This window comes from Rhinopithecus roxellana, chromosome 15, assembly GCF_007565055.1.
Source record: "Rhinopithecus roxellana isolate Shanxi Qingling chromosome 15, ASM756505v1, whole genome shotgun sequence".
NCBI lineage: Eukaryota > Metazoa > Chordata > Mammalia > Primates > Cercopithecidae > Rhinopithecus > Rhinopithecus roxellana.
In genome coordinates, this window is record NC_044563.1 from 98,928,272 (window position 1) to 98,946,601 (window position 18,330).

At 36.1% G+C, this 18,330-nt stretch overlaps 1 protein-coding gene across 2 annotated transcripts in view; it reads left to right on the forward strand.

Moving 5' to 3' along the window:
* The window catches only part of CNTN5 (contactin 5), an 834,919-nt gene that overhangs the window by 371,155 nt on the left and 445,434 nt on the right, over window positions 1-18,330 (forward strand). For both annotated transcript variants that reach the window (XM_030918933.1, XM_010357543.1), the window contains one exon: window positions 1,099-1,194. In XM_030918933.1, coding sequence (XP_030774793.1) covers window positions 1,099-1,194 — 96 coding nt within the window. The remainder of the gene's footprint in view (window positions 1-1,098; window positions 1,195-18,330) is intronic.

An 18,330-nucleotide genomic window follows, 5' to 3' on the forward strand; every position in this document is an offset into this window, starting at 1 on the left:
AGTATATTTTCTTGATTGTTCAGTTTATTTGTAAAATTAGTATTAAATTTGAAGCCCTACCTTGTATTGCTACAAAGCATATTATTTTAGCTTGAAATAATTACAATATATTTTAAGAATCTCTTTTACAATTTGTGCCTAATGGAAGAAATGGAAGAACATTTCTAAGAAGCATTTCTTAACATGGAAACATGAGTTTATTTATAAAAATATTGAACTCCTACCATTTTCAATAAAGTAGTCTAAAAATTGTCTTATTGATCAACCTAGCCCAAGAAAAGGGAAAGGGAAATACGCACTGAGATATAAATAGTTTAATAAGCAGTAATAGAATTACAAATAAAATTACACATCATTCCCTTTTGGACCATTTTCTTTTTAGGAAAGTCTTTTCAAATTGTGTAAATGCAACATAGTTTAAGGGAAGGCAATTGAACTCCAATACTATAATCCCTCATACATAGAAGTGAGGGTTTCGTGAGCTAATACTGCCAGACTAACCAAAACGGATGAGAGTAGTTAATTCACAGAGCCCATTCTAGGCTTTCATAAAATGAAAGTCACATAACTTTCTTATTCATATTTATAGAAAAGAATAGTTTTTCTATTTTTATTATATTTTGTTAGAGCATACAAGTCTCTCTACTTTGGCATGCTCATGCTTGGTTTTACACATCATTCTTAGCATGACATGTAATGAAGCAGCAGGTGGGACACCGAGTCCTCTGACCAGTTCTATTTCTCTTCTCACTATGAGTGAATGGGCATTATTGGTAGTAGAAATATCAATATGTGGGAAATATTATGTAACTATTTGTGTTAAAAATACTATACTGCCTAGTTTCTGTCTATACTGGCAACTTGAATGGACTGTAAATAAAAATAAGGAATGTGGTTTTTCTATGGATGGTATAGATTTATTTCTATTGTGGTATTTAAAATGTGATGATGTAGAAACGTGTCAAAGCCCTCTTGTCACTGATTAACAAACAAAAGACACCTTGTCAAGATAATGATAGAAAGTAAGTACAAGTTAAAATCATAGTAATCTTTACATTGTTTTTTGCCTTGGATCTAAATGTTTTATTATGTTGACAGATCTGGGAAATTTTAGTGGCCGGACAAGAAGTGCAGTCTCTGTGAGGGAAGGCCAGGGTGTCGTTCTGATGTGCTCTCCTCCACCACACTCACCAGGTACAGTAGGATCCCATTCTTTGCTGCTGCTGCTCTCTTTTGCTATGTGTTTATTCTTTTAGACAGTATATTGATGGGAGAACATTGCAGGTGAAATGTGCATGGTTTTCTTGACATATATCAGAGTGCGAGATGAGTAATTCAAGATCACGTACTCTAAATATCATTAGATGAGATGCTGAACTCCAATGATAAAGATTGTTTTATTGCCGTTCTAACTGTTGACTGTCATTGTTATGCTTCTGTCTGCCATCAGTGAAGAATACATTGCCTGGAGCACAAGGGAAGCGATAAACTGAGAGAATGAAACTTTTCAAAATAGTTTGGAGTATCAGAGTTGAGTTAATGAATACCAATACGCCTCTTGTTTCAAAAGATAAACTGGACACTCAGTTGTTTATGGTGCTCTTTGCCACACTGGAATTAGAACTTCTAAGCAATGCTTTTGTTTGAGTTTCAAACAAAACTACAATTTAGTTAGTAATTTTTGGCTCTTTGAGGTCTTGTTTGTAAAAGTCATGGTGAGTACTTTTTGTGGCTTGAGGAAGCAGAAAACTAAACTGTACTCGGATTAATTATACGTACTTCTGCCAGTATATCCGTCTTGTTTAAGTTTTATACTTTGAGATGAGTACACCTTTGGAACTTACTATAGCTTTACTATAGTATAAGTTAAGAGTGACCAGAATCAGTTAAAGAGAAAGAGAAAGAGCACAAGGAAGAACCAAGGAATGAAGGCCTTAGTTAACAACTGGTAACAGAATTGAAGGTCTTGGTATCTCAATAATTTTTTCTTCTTTAATTAGAGTGATGGCCATATTTATTTCTAGGTTATATTACCGGTGTAATAATGGAGCCCAATTTGGCTCTACTGTATATAATTTTTTAAATAAAAAAATGGCCTACATTGATTTTCTTAAGGCTGTTTTATCTTTATCTGATCCCCCTTCTATATTTTTAATCCAAAGGAAAGTATGCTGCATATCAACAGGAACATATTTTTGAAAACATTTTTATTTGAAACTCAGATAATTATTACAATTAGGAATAATTGTTGAGTTATATCCCTCCAATTCCTGTACATCAATCCAGTTACTCCAGTCTTTCTGTAAAATGTTTGGGGACTTCACAGTAAACATATCTAGTCTTACCTGCATCTAAATCCAGATTTAGGTTCTTTCAAAACAACATCTATTTTAATTTTTTTAGTGGATAAGACAAAAATTTATATTACATTTAGGGAAATTGTATGGCATTGATATAGGTCATGTCTCACATTGGTTATTAAACAGATTTCATCTGAAGGGGGTATTAGTTGAATAATTGTTAGAGATTACAAAAAAGGGAAAAAGAAGAGGAAAGAGAAAGAATATAACAGGCTTTATAGAGGATGAATGAATCCATCACTAGACTGACAGGAGTTAACAACATAAAGTGACCCCTGTGTGAAAATAAGCAAGGTATTCTGTGATACGATCTATATTTTAAGGCTGTTGGAATGTGTATTTTTAAATAAAGTGAAATGGAAAAGAATAATATAGAAATCAATACTGCAGGACTACACATAAATTATCCAATTTGCAGAGAAGACTGTATACAGATTTATGGTGGGAGAATATAGTACAATGAGTTGCATATATAGTAAGATAAGCATAAGGTAAGAATAGGCACTAATAACTGATTAAATAAATAATAATGTGATCTCTGATTGAGATCAGTATATGTAAATGACTGTTCAATAATCGTGTTTTACAACCGAACTCATCCTCTTGACCAAGGCCAATTTGATATGTTATTACCAACAGTTGCAATCTCTCAGTTGCCACATTTACAAGCTTCCTTTTTTTCTGAACAGTATCCATTATCTTCTCCTCACTTCTTTAGAACCCTGATTCCAGAAGGTCTTTAATGTCATGGAAATGTGCAAATCATTGATCCTACCCCATTTTCATTCTACTCCACCTCCTTTGATTCTCACTTTTCTCTTTCAGTTATTGTCATATTCTTTCATACAGCTTCAATTTTGTCATCTCTCTTTTGCTTTCTCACACTGACATTCTAGTTTGCAAAACCCTAATCACGATATAGATCCAACTCTTAGCCTACTGCATATGTGAGTCTATTCAGTTTAATATTACTGTTAAACAATCCCCAAAACCAAAGCACACACAGAAAACAAACAAAAAAACAGTTATGCAGACTGCTGTCAATTTAAAATTAAAATGATGAACTTCACATGCATCTTAATATTACGTAGAATTTTTTTTTAAAACCCATTATTTTTACAATACTTTAGTCAAATGTTGTATGTGTCTTCCCCAGCTCACTCTCAGGCAATAAACATGCATACTATTATGCTGTGAAAGAGAAAACAATTAGAAGATAACCTCCATAAGCCCTCATCACAAAGTCACACAGCAATTAGCATTTGTAGCCATACACTCTGACTTCCCATTTTTTAGTATATAGTACAGTATAGCATAGTGTGGTATAGTATAGTATAGGTCAGATACAAAAAAAATTTCTTTTCAAAGGTTTGGCTTATTCAGAGTCCTCATTCTTCGTTCCCTGCTTCCAAGGCCAAACTAACTTCCTTATCCTTTGTTCCTCCCTATTTTAATTTCAGTAAACAACTTTCCCACCTGTCCTTACCTACAGAGCCCACATTTGCTACCCACTCTGTGAATTACCCCTCCCATCGCAACTGCTTTTCCCACTGAAACTGCCCTTCCTGCCAGTGTAACCACATTCCTGCATCTTTCAAGTTAGTCAATCAGGTTCAGTTTAGATTGTGCAGTCCAACTCCAGCCAGTGGAGGCAGGACACAGTAGCAGGGACAAGCTGCATTAAGGAAAGAAACCCCTTCCCTCCTTTGTTCAGTGTGCTCTTGTGACCAGACTTATAAGCAGCATTCTTCTGCAAAAGTAAATTTTGCCTTGCTGAGAAATCCTTTCTTTACATTCTCTTTTTCTTTGTGACTCCAAGCTTTACTTCCAACAGTATAGTATAGCATACGCATTGCTGCTGTTCTAAGACTAATCCCTCAACTTGTGTGTGCTGTAGTTCATCATTTTTTGCCTACTTTAAGAAATTGTTTCAGCAGTACCCCTTCTTCTGCATTTGTATCAGAGATTGATTCCTCTTCTGGAGCAGTCCCATCAACATGGAAGCCTGCTATTCTTGCCTCCATGTAAAAGTAAAACAAAGTAAAATTCCCTTGTCCAATGCCCTCTTCATTCAGCTACTACATGATTTTTGGTTTCCCTTTACAGTAACACTTCAAAAACTTTCTTTTTATACTCTATCCAATTCCATTCCTCTCAGTCATTCTGTGTGTTTCTCTCTCTTCCCCCTCTTTTTGTCTCTACTCCCTTTCTCTTTTTAACAGATTCATTGACATGCATTTTTTTATCCCATAAAATTCACCCATTTTAAGTATACAGTTCAATGAGTTTTAGTACATTTATATAATTGTGTCTTCATCACCAGAACTCAAAAGATACTTCCATCATTTCAAAACATCATTCAATCCCTCTCCTACTCATGTCCCTGGGAAATTTTTGCTATCCTTTCTTTCTCTATAGTTTTGACTTTTCTAGAAAATTTATTTTATTTAAGACATGTTTTTGCCATGTTACTCAGGCTGGTCTCGAACTCCTAGGCTTAAGTGATCCTCTCACCTGTAATCCCAAAGTGCTGGGATTATAGGCATGAGCCACTGGGCCCAGCCAGAGATTTCATTTTAACGCAGTCATACAATCTACAATCTATATATGCACGTCTGTGGGTGTTTGGTTTCTTTTACTTGGCAGAATCTGTCTGAGATTCATCTATGTCGTGGAATGTATCAATAGTTTATTGCTTTATATTGCTGAATAGTATTTCATTTTAAGGACACATTCCATTTTGTGTATCCATTTGCATTATTTTCAGTTCTCATGTGAGTCGCTTCTTTCTCCACAAAACACTATTTTCACTTAACTTAAAAGATTCCTCATTCTTGATATTCCTCCACTCTTTCTTCTTAATCTCCTTTGCTGATTTGTCTCATCTCCTCAAACTCTTAATTTTATGGTCCCCCAAGTGTCAGTACTATAACTTCTTATTTCCTTAATAAACTCACACTTTGTTAGTTTTTACCTGATAATAAAGCTTTAAATGTCTAAGTAGCTAAAATCTCCCTAACATACATCTCTATCCCAGACTCTGGCTTGTATGTATATCCAACTCCTGTCAGTATTTTCATTTAGTTGGCTAATAGGCACTTCACTCTTAACCATGTCTAAATCTGAACTCCTGGTTATTTCTTCCCCAAACCTTCTCTAGCTACAGTCTTTTCCACCTCTATTAATAGAAATTTCATTCCTTACATCAGGCCTCAGAGCCGTTCTTCACTTCTCACTTTCTCTACACCCCACATACAAAACATTGGTAATTTTATTGGTGTTGGCCCACTTTCTGGTCCATAAACAAGATCTTCTTGCTGTATACTCACATGGTGGAAGGGGCCAGAGAGCTCTCTTGGGCCTCGTTTATAAGTATACTAATCTCATTCATGAGGGCTTCACTCTCATGACTTAATCACTTACCAAAACTCTCGCCTCTTAATACCAGCACTTTGGGAGTTAGGATTTCAACATATTACTTTTGAAGGGACATAAACATTCAGACCATAGAAGGTGATATTTGGAGATGGGGTTTATTTTTAGTTTTATATGAGGCCTTGAAGGTGGAGCCTTTATGATAAGATTAACGACTTTATTAGAAGAGACACCAGAGAGCTCTCTTTCTCTACTGAATGTGAGAAAACAAAGAAGGTGTCCATCTGCAAACCAGAAAGAAAATCCTCGGCCGGGCGCGGTGGCTCAAGCCTGTAATCCCAGCACTTTGGGAGGCCGAGACGGGCGGATCACGAGGTCAGGAGATCGAGACCATCCTGGCTAACACGGTGAAACCCCGTCTCTACTAAAAAATACAAAAAACTAGCCGGGCGACGTGGCGGGCGCCTGTAGTCCCAGCTACTCGGGAGGCTGAGGCAGGAGAATGGCGTAAACCCAGGAGGCGGAGCTTGCAGTGAGCTGAGATCCGGCCACTGCACTCCAGCCTGGGCGGCAGAGCGAGACTCCGTCTCTGAAAAAAAAAAAAAAAAAAAAAAAAAAAAAAAAAAAAAAAAAAAAAAAAAAAGAAAATCCTCATCAGAAGCCAACCATGCTGTCACCTAATCCCAGACTTACAGCCTCCATGACTGTGAGAAAATAAATTTCTGTTGTTTAAGTCACCCAATCTGTGGTATGTTGTTATGGCAACTTGAGCAGACTAATACACCATCTCATTCAGCTTAATATCAAAGCCAAAGTTGTTACCATCGCTTGGAGAACCCTCACTGTTTGCCTTCACTTGATCTCTCTGACCTCATCTACTGCTTTCCCTCCTACTCTCTTTACTGTAGTTATCATCATCTCCTTGATGTCTCAAACAACCAGACAAGCTCCTGCCTTAATGCCCCTGCAGTAGCTATTCCCTAGGCCTGGATCATGTATATCCCAGGTATATGAATGGCTCACTCCCTCACATCCATGTCTTCATTTAAATATTACCTTAGTAAAACCTTTTCCGCTCTTCCTCTTTGATTTCCACTCCACAATTCGTTTATCCAGCTTTGCTTTATTGTTCTCCATAGTACTCACAGCATTCCATATACTGCCTTTATTTTTCTCTGTAATACTCATAGCATTCCATATACTCACATATTTACTTACTTAGTTGTTCATAGTTTGTCTCCTTCGGTTACAATGCAAATTCTACTAAGACATAAATTTTTGTAGGTTTTGTTCACTGTTATTACCCCAGTGCTATTGAATTAATCTATGTATCATATTCAGAAATATGTGAAATGAGCCAAGGTTTTAATAAATATCAGAAACTTTGATGGAAAAGTCATAAATAAGAATAGGAAAAAACAGATCAGCTATATAACAAGGAAACCTTTCTTAAAATTTACCTTTTTCTCATAATTATGTTGTGAAATGGTGCATTAATTTTAGTGCCTTGCTTATTTGCTTAAAAGAAGAACTTGGAAACTATCTTGGGAAAATATAGTCAAAAATGCTTGCTGAAGTAACAGAATATATTAGTCCATTTTCATATTGCTCTGAAGAAATACCTGAGACCAGGTAATTTATAAAGAAAAAGAGGTTTAATGATCTCACAGTTTCACTTGGCTGGAGGGCCTCACAATTATGGCAGAAACTGAAGGAGGGGCAAAGGTGCATCTTACGTGGTGGCAGGCAAGAGAGCGTGTGCAAGTGAACTGCTATTTCTAAAGCCACCAGATTTTGTGAGGCTTATTCACCATCATGAGAACACTATGGTAAAAATCCATGCCCCTGATTCGGTTACCTCTCACTGGATCTGTCCCACAACACGTGGGGATTAGGAAAGCTACAATTCAAGATGAGATTTGGGTGGAGACATGCCAAATCGAATTACAAAGGAAGTGAGAAAAGAATAATCCAGGGTAAAGTTTCTGATCTGACATTTATTAGCAATGACTTCAACACTGCCTTTGTTTGGATGGAATGAGATTAATATGAAATTACTTAGTAACCTGATACATGCTAGAAATCTTAGACCCAAGTTTCCGTTTCATCCAAATAGTCATGTAGATTATCACAGCATACTTGTTCAACTGATGCTTGATTGCATTTGGTTTCCCAATCTTGTTTTACTTCCTTTTTTCAAATCATAATTAGGGTTTGTTATTTTATCTATCAGAACAATACAATGTAAAGTGTCAAGAGTCAAATTTTATTATTTTTATCTTTCCAAGAAGTTATATGTTCCTTCAGTATACAAAATTTACCACCTTCCAATTCGTATTCCCAATATGTAGCACAGTGTCTGATCCTTACTAAGTTTTCATTAAATGCGTGTTAAATAACTGAGTGAAATGCTGATTCTAATAGTTGAGTTTTGCAAGGTTTTAGACAGTTCCTGTCAGCCTTCTGGTATTAGCTCATTGTATCCTGTATTCATGACAGATATTTGGGTCACTTAATATCACATTCTTGTATTGCTATTTCAAAGTGTAGCAGCTACTATGATTCAGTGGAAGCTGTATGAAATGATAAAACAATTTATACATCAGAGAAGATTAAAAATTATTCAGAAACAGCCCACAGATCCATTATCTTGTTACCTCAAACAGAGGTACAATGCCCATTTTTTGTCAAATAAAAGCAAAAGCTTGGATTGACTTGATAGGTAAATTTCTCAGTTATCTTCTCAAGAGATCAATGTTAATCCCTGTCAGCAACATATGTACATGAAAATACCTTGTTGGGATACTGAGTTGGTTATTCATCTACAAGACAATAAATATATATATTTGAAATGTTAATATGTTAGCCCAAATGAGTTTTGATTGCCAAAAAATATCCTTTTCAGTTTAGTAATTTTGAAGTTGAGGGTTATATTGTAAAGAAAGGCTCTGTGAAAATGTAGAAATAGCCTCATAAAACCTATAAACCTATATAATTTTTTTTTTACTATTTAGAAGCTATCATTTATACTTTCTACATAAATAAGTCATTTATTACGATTTTACTTACATACTTGATTTTATTTTGTACCAAAACATTTAAAAGCTTATATTGAAGTGGAACCTATAATTTTTAAACAAAGTATAATGCTATAGTAAAAGATATGTGAATATACCACTTTATGGTATAATAATCACGTAATCCTTAAAAAATATCTGAAACTTAAAAATTATTGTCATCCCCATAGTATTGATGAGGAATCTAAACATCAGAAAGATTAAGTGAAACACTTAAGGTCTCATACACAGTAAGGGATGGAACCAGTACTTCAACGTTTGATATATTTAATACTATATAATGTGGATTTTCTGTAAAGCTATACTAAAACCTTTATAGCAATAATACAAATGAAAACTTTTAAACAATAGAATCAAGGACTTCTTAAAAATAATGTGAATTTTATCAAATACTTATCTTCATTCAACAAAAATATATATAGTACCTATCTTTTAACTAATGAGTTTAGCCTACTTACATTTATTTCTGCCATCTTATTTTGTACTTGTTACCCTGTTTTTGTTTTTTTTTTTTTTAATTTTAGATTCACAGGGTACATGTATATGTGTGTTACACGTATGGGATGCTGGGATTTGGGCTCCTAATGATCCTGTTGTCCAAGTAGTGAACATACTACCTCATAGGTAGTTTGTCAACCCTTCCCACCCCCATTTTGGAACCGCCAGTGTTTATTATTCTCATCTTGTGTCCGTATGTACCCAACGTTTGGCTGCCACTTGGTGAAAGCATGCTGTATTTGGTTTTCTGTTTCTGCATTAATTTGCTTAGGATAATGGCCTCCAGCTGCATCCATGTTGCTGGAAGAGATACAATTTTGCTCTTTTTTATGGCTGTGTAGTATTCTATGGTGTGTATTTGCCACATTTATTTTCTTCAACCCACCATTGATGGGCCCCTGAGTTGAATCCATGTTTTTGTTATTATGAATAGTGCTGTGATAAACATACTACTACAGATGTCTTTTTGGGAAAACTGTTTATTTTCTTTGGGGTGTATACCCAGTAGTGGGATTGCTAAGTTGAATGGTAATTCTGTTTTTACTTCTTTGGGAAATGTCCAAATTGCTTTCCACAGGGACTGAGCTAATTTGCATTGCCATGAAAAATGTGTAAGTATTCCTATTTCTCTGTAACCTCACCAATATCTATCTATCTGTCTGTCTGTCTGTCCGTCTGTCTATCTGATGGAGTCTTGCTCTGTTGCCAGGCTGGAGTACAGTGACATGATCTCAGCTCACTGCAACCCCTACCTCCTGGCTTCAAGCAATTTCCCTGCCTTAGCCTTCCGAGTGGCTGGTACTACAGGTGCACGCCACTATGTCCAGTTAATTTTTTGTGTTTTAGTAGAGACAGGGTTTCACCATGTTGGACACGATGGTCTCAATCTCCTGACCTTGTGTCTGCCCGCCTCTGCCTCCCAAGCTGCTGGGATTACGGGCATAAGCCACCACACCCAGCATCTGTTATGTTTGTTTTACTTTTTAATAATAGCTATTCTGGCTGGTATAATCGCAATGTTATCTCATTGTGATTTTCATTTGCATCTCTCTCATAATTAGTGGTGTTGAACATTTTTACGTCTTTGCTGGCTGCTTGTATGTTTTCTTTTGAGAAGTGTCTGTCTATATCCTTTGCCTACTTTTTAGTTTTGTTGCATTTGCTTTTGAGAACTTAATCATAAATTTTTTGCCTAGGCCAGTGTCTAGAGAGTGTTTCTTAGGTTTTCTTCCAGGATTTTTTATAGTTTGAGGTCTTACATTTAAGTGTGTAATCACTCTTGAGTTAATTTTTGTGCATTGTGAGAGATAGGGGTCCAACTTAATTCTTCTGCATATAGTTAACCAGTTTTCCCAGAACCATTTAGTGAATAGGGCATCCTTTCCCTGTTGTTTATTTTTGTCAATTTTCTTGAAGATCAATTGGTTGTGGCTATGCAGCTTTAATTCAGGGGCCTCTATTCTGTTCCATTTGTCTGTGTGTACAAGTACTACACTGTTTTGGTTACTAAAGCCTTGTAGTATATTTTGAAGTGGTTACCACATTTTTTCTATGGTTTATTTGCCTTCTTTTTACTTTCACTCATTTTTATTGTATGTTTTTAAATTGTAGTTTTCCTTCTATTGATTTCAAAATTTAATATTTTATTTGCTGTTTTCAAAACTACATGTAAAATCTTAATATGGCTATTTAACATTATTTTTGAACAGTTTCAATGCAATTGTTTTTGGGTGATTAATGAATCTGGTCATTCGAACAGAATTTGAAGAAGAAATTTGTGTAAATTTATGGCTCTGTGAAATACAGTACCTAATAAATGAAGAATCTGGTTTAGGATAGGAAAAGATTAGTTGAGTTGTGAACACATGAAGTCTTATATATCTACAGGTAGCTCAGAAAACTGGATATAAATCTCCAGTTCTTGATATACCTGACTCCCTAAAAGTGCAAAACCACAGACAGGTATATCTCACTTAAATATGCTCTCCAAACAATCATTTTCTCTACCATCACTCCTCCAGTTGTAGGTGGAGTTGTGGTGGTATGCATATCCATCAGGGGGAATACTAGTGCTGCATGTACATTGGATCCCAGAGGGAAGGAAAATAAAATCATAATAATCAGTTAAATAGGAAGTGCCAAGGCAACTGGAGTAAGTGCGTAAAGTGAGTATTTGCAGACTAAACTTACTTGATTTATACACATAAGCTCTGAGCCATCATAGAATATAGCTGAATTTATAATGTAATGAGCTATATAGCAAAGCTTATGCCTGAGCACAGAGCAAACATAGTGCATAATGCATTTGGTTGTCCCTTTAACACTCCTTCATTGCAAACACTCTAACACATAGTATATCCAGTTTGGAAAGAATCGTCAAAATGCAGTGGACACTGAAGGACTGAAGACGCTGGCCCCTTTCTAGATGCTAAATCTAAGCAACCCCTCATTTCCGTTGGCCTTGAGACTCCTTAGAAGTATTGGTTAGAGTAGAGCAAAGAGGTCTTCAGTTTTTGTGTATGAGCTGTAACACTTCAGCTGGGGCATTTCCTATTAAAGAAAGAAACAAAAGATAATTTTTGTTGTGTGGGTTTTTTTTTTTTTTAATTCTAAATACTTTTTCTTCAAACTAGTTTAAGACAGGTGGACAGATTCACCATTCTCAAAACCACTGTGAAAGCAGATAAGGTATAAGTAAACAAATCCAGAGAATACAAGAGGTAGCCCCAAGAACACTATGATGAAAGAATACCAGATATTCTCTGCTTCTAAATAGCTATACTATACCATCATATTTCACCTGCGATTTGGACTCAGACATCCAGGGGTTCTCATCCTGGCTCTGACGCTTACCACTGGTCTGTCTGTTAAATTAAGCTTTACTTTGCCTGTGAAGAAGAAATAATAAAAGCTACCTCACAGCATTGTTGTCAGAATTAAGAGGTAGTTTATGTAAGCTAATTAGCTCGATGGTTGGAGGACAGTGAGCACTAAATTAACTTTGTCTTGAAGATCTGTCTTCAAAAACCCTCTTTAAAATGCAAATGCTTTTGAGAAAGGAGTTGCCTTAAATCATTATCTGCTAACATTAATTAACAGTTGGCAGAGATTAGTTGACATCAAGCTGACAAAGCAACTAGAAGATGAATGGCACTTGGAAATGGGAATCTTAGAGTTTAAGAAGGGGAAGGGATCAAGAAAAGGAAAAATGAATCCTGACAGTTAAGTGAAAGGGCATCAAGTATTACTGCTATCTTCAGGAGCTATCTTCATCTTTATCTTAAAATAATGAATACCAGACATTTTTCCCTTAAAACAAAGCTATGTAAAATGGCAACCAAAATTTCACAGATGTAAAAACAAAATATTTTTGATGATAGTTGTATTTAAAATGAGATTTTACATTATACAATCTAAATCTCATAATTTAAAATGATGTAATTATAACAAGTACAAGAGAAAAAGAACAAGACATTTTTTGGCATTTTTTATCTTACAAAACAGTAAGATACCATGACACTCTATGCTTCAAAATTAACTTTTATATCACAATCACAAAAGGTAATTTTTCAAAAAATATTTAAGGATCTCAGCAAATTTCTAAAGATTTCTCTTATTTTATTTCAAATCACTATATGTTAAACTACATAAGATATTTATTCTGTGAGAGTTTGTTATCACACAGACTTTCATTTTTTTTAATAATTTTGCTTTATTGGCTGAAGCTGTTTTCCAAATGTGTCTTTATTAACTGAATGAAACCCACAACTTTTACAAGATTACAGTTTTACTTTGACATATGTTAATCTTGTATTCTTAACATTTTATAACTAACCTTATGCATAAGAAATTGGCAATATGGAAATAAATAGATTCTAGGAAGTGCAATTGAGTGAGACTAATTTTAAAGTAATCAATTAGTCATTATTATATGATTATGACTTTTTTTTTCTAAAAGGTTCTTGTAATTAGGGTGACTTGAGTTATATTATTTGGACAAAGCTCTATTTTTAAGTTTTGCCTAGAATCAGCCATCTCTTTGGATAAATAGAAGCAAAGAAAATCAGTATTTTATGTTTTATAAGTATCCTATTTTATCTTTATCCCTGTTTTATAAGTAAATTATTGTTACCACCATGTTACAAATGGTAGTATTGAAGCTCAGAGACCAAGTTGCCTAAAATCCCATGGCTAATAAATAAAAACAGAGAGATCCAAGTCTGTGTGATTTCAAACCCTTCATCCTTTTGACTATATTATATGGTCCTTACACATTGACTATATCGTATTGTATTAGTGTATTATCACACTGCTGTGAAGACATTCCTGAGACTGGGTAATTTAGAAAGGAAAGAGGTTTAATTGATTCACAGTTCTTCAGAGCTGGAGGCCTCAGGAAACTTAAAATCATGGCAAAAGGGGAAGCAAATACATCCTTCTTCACATAGTGGCAGCAAGAAGAAGTGCCAAGCAAAAGGGGTAAAAGCCCCTTAAAAAACCTTCACATCTCATGAAAACTCACTGTCATGAGAACAGCATGAGAATAATCACTCTAATGATTAAATTAAAGGACCTTCCACCAGGTCCTTTCCACAACATGTGAGGATTATGGGAGTTACAATTCAAAATGAGATTTGTATGGAGTCCAGCCAAATCATACTATTGCACCCTGGTCCCTTCCAAATCTCATGTCCTCACATTTCAAAACACAGTTATGCACTTCTAACAGTCCCACAAAATCTTAATTAATTCCAGAATTAACTCAAAAGTCCAAGTCAAGTCTTATCTGAGACAAGGCAAATTCCTTCCCACTATGAGCCCCTAACATCAAAAGCAAGTTAGTTACTTCCTACATACTATGGGGGTACAGGCATTGGATAATTACACTCATTCCAAATGGGAGAAATTGGCAAAAATGAAGGAGTTACAGGCCCTAACTCCTAAATTCAGCAAGTCCTAAATCCAGCGGAGCAGTCAAATCTTAAAACTTCAGAATGATTTCCTTTGACTCCATGTCTCACATCCAAGTCACACTGATGCAAGAGGTGGGCCCCCATGGCCTAGGGAGCCCCTCTAGCTTCGAAGGATACAGCCCCCTCCCAGCTGCCTTCATGGCCTGGCATTGTTTGTGGCTTTTTGAGGCTCACGGTGCCTCTGTCAGTGGATCTACCATTCTGGCATCTGGAGGACAGTGGCCCTCTTCTCACAGCTACACTAGGCATTGCCCTAGTGGGGATTCTGTGTGGGGGCTCCAATCCCACATTTCCCTTCCACACTGCCTTAGCAGAGGTTCTCCATGAGGGCTCTGCCCCTGCAGCAAACTTCTGCCTGGACATCCAGGCACTCCCATACTCTGAAATCTAGGCAGAGGTTCCCAAACCTCAATTCTTGACCTCTGTGTACCTCCAGGCTCAACACCATGTGGAAGATGCTAAGGTATGAGGCTCACACCCTTTGAAGTCATGGCCTGAACTGTACCTTGACCCCTTTTAGCCACAGGTGGGATGCAGGGCACCAAGTCTTGAGTCTACAAAAAGCAACAGGGCACTGGGCCTGCTCCACAAAACCCTTTTCTCATCCTAGACCTGTGGGCCTGTCATGGAAGGGGCTGCTATGAAGACCTCTGACATGATCTGGAGACGTTTTCCTGATTGTCTTGGTGATTAACATTTGACTCCTCATTACCTATGCATATTTCTGCAGCTGGCTTGAATTTCTCCTCAGAAAATCAGTTTTTCTTTCACATTTTCAGGCTGCAAATTTTCTGCAGACTTTTATACTCTGCTTCCCTTTAAGACATAAGTTCCAATTACAAACCTTATCTTTGTGAATGCACAAAACTGAATGCTTTTAAAAGCACCCAAGTCATATCTTGAATGCTTTGCTCCTTAGAAATTTCTTCTGTCAGATGCCCTAAATCATCTCTCTCTAAAGTTCAAAGTTCTACAGATCTCTAGGGTGGTAGCAAAATGCTGCTAGTCTCTTTGCTAAAACATAGAAAGAGTTATCTTTTTTCCAGTTCCCAACAAGTTCCTCATCTCCATCTGAGACCACCTCAACTTGGACTTCATTGTCCCTATCACTGTCAGTATTTTGGTCAAAGCCATTCAACAAGCATCTAGGAGGTTCCAAACTTTCCCACATCTTTCTGTCTTCTGAGCCCTCTAAGTGTCTAGGACGTTCCAAACATTCTTACATTTTTTTTTTTTGTCTTCTTCTGAGCCCTTGCAACTTTTCCAACCTCTGCCTGTTACCCAGTTGCAAATTTGCTTCCACATTTTGGGTATCTTTTCAGCAGTGCCCCACTCTCTGTGGTGCCAGTTTACTGTATTAGTCCATTCTCATGCTGCTATGGTGAAATACCTGAGACTGGGTAATTTATAAAGGAAAAACCTTTAGTTGATTGACAGTTCTGTAGGGCTAGGGAGGCCTCAGGAAACTTACAATCATGGTGGAAGGGGAAGGAAACTATAGAACAAACTATAGAGTACCTAAGCTTTTGTTTATCTTACTCACTGTATTCATTTTTTTCAGCTTCCTTGCCTTTGATCATGTCATTTCCAGTATTGTTGGCCCAGGCTGGAATTCAGTGGGACTCAGCTCACTGCAACCTTCGCCTCCCGGGTTCCAGCAATTCTCCTGTCTCAGCCGCCCGAATAGCTAGAATTACAGGTGCTCACAACCACGCCTGGCTAATTTTTGTATTTTTAGTAGAGACGTGATTTCACTATGTTGGCCAGGGTGGTCTCGAACTCCTGACCTCAGGTGATCCACCTCAGCCTCCCAAAGTGCTGGGATTACAGCCTGAGCCACTGCGCCCAGCCAACTTGTATCATTTTTTAAAGTATACACCTTAAAATAACTATAGTATATATATACATATTTCTTGGGCTCTAGGGTCAGAAGGATTCAAATTTGTCACTTATCAGCGAAATATAACATGTTCTTACCATAATTCCTCATTTTCAAAATTTTACATGTATATGTTGAAAGATTTAATGAGATGATATAAGTAAAGTATTTTGCCCAGTGCCTGCTCTGTGGTAAATACTCTATAATTTAGTGATTATGGTGATGATGCCCTCTTCATTTTATCCTTTTATGATTAAGTAACAAAGGATTTTTTCTTCTCTCCTGGCCCCCTGCTTCCTCATCAGCATTCCTAAGTGCCTATAAACAAGTTTTCTTCTCTTGTCTAAATCTTGTCACATCGTTCACTGCATAACAGTCATTTATGACATCTGATTTTTCCTACTTGATGTGGGCTACTGAAGAGGTACATGTATCTTTGTATCTTTTACAGATTTGCTAACACAGTCCTGGATGTTCTTGGGTACTTGATAACTACTGTTTATTAATTGTCCTAAACCATAAAATAAGGCCTGAGTACCCCACTTTAAAGAGCTAATTTTGCATATTTCAAAAGGATAATGTTACCTTTCTTTTTATTTTTTCAATCAAGAAATATAGTGACATAGTTATTTGATCACATATAATATAAATCTTACTCTAGAGAAATAGAAACAAATAGAAAATGTTACCTTCATTTAGGAATTTCAATTAATGCTCTCAGTTGGAAAAATAATATTTGAGTCAATCCTTTTTCTTTTATTTCACTTATCAAATATGGATAATTTTAATTAGCTTTATTGAGGTATATTAACATATAATAAACATCAGCAACTTTTTTTTTCTTTTTTTTTTTTTTTTGAGATGGAGTCTTTCTTTGTCGCCCAGGCTGCAATCTCAGCTCACTGCAAGCTCCACATCCTGGGTTCACGCCATTCTCCTGCCTCAGCTTCCCGAGTAGCTGAGACTACAGGCGCCCGCCACCATACCCGGCTAATTTTTTTGTATTTTTAGTAGAGACGGGGTTCACCGTGTTAGCCAGGATGGTCTCGATCTCCTGACCTCGTGATCCACCCACCTCGGCCTCCCAAAATGCTGGGCTTACAGGCATGAGCCATTGCGCCCGGCCATCAGCAACTTTTAAGTGTATAATTCAATGACTTAAGATAAAAGAAGTCATGTAACCATTACCATAATCATGGCATAGAACATTTCCATCACCACAAGAAGTTCCCCAATGCTCTTCCCTTTCCAATCAATTTTTCCCCCAGTTCTCGTCCCAGATATTCATTGATGTGATTTCTGTCCCTATACTTTGTTTTGTCCAGAAATCGTTTAAGAATAAATTATACAGTATGTTTCTCTCACTTGGCATAATGATTCTGAGATTCATTAATGTTGCTGAATCAGATTTTTCTTAAATAATTGCTGAATATTTCATTGTTGCAATATATTAGATTAGTGCACATGTAATTGTCAGTTTTGCCATTAAAACTAATAACAGAACCACAATTACGTTTGCACCAAACCTAATGCTTCAGGTGTTTATCCATTTATCAATTGATGTAAATTTCAACTGCTTTCAATTTTCGACTAGTATGAATAAAGCTGCTATGTCATTAGAATATAAATCTTCAAGTGAAGAAGTATATGTCTTTTTGTGACTTTATGTTTTCATATTATAGGTACTTACTCCATTTTCTCCATGAAAGTAACTTGCTTTCAGCATTTATATCTGTGGAGCTATAGGAAAATCTTGTTATTACCCTTTATGTTGCTATCATTCTATGTTTGAAAACTTATACACAATTTTCATGATAGTATATATTGTTTGCAGCATTTTGGAATGAAATATATGTTTTTTTTCTGTGTAAATGTGGGGACTTTATAGCACATGTATTTTCCTCTTTTCATAGTTAATATTCTTTCAGTTTCTATCTGAAGAAATCAAATATTAATCTTACAGATGCCATTAAAATGAAAGTACAAACAGCTGTGGTTATATTTACTTGCTTTTTCTTTCTCTTAGTTGAAGAATCTTTTTCTTAACCCAGAGTTCAGCTATATCTTTGCAGTTTCTAGAGAGAAGCATTAGAAATTGTAACCAATCACATATATTAATACACATATTTTTGAGTTTAAGTAACAATTGACAATTGTTTAAAAATCTC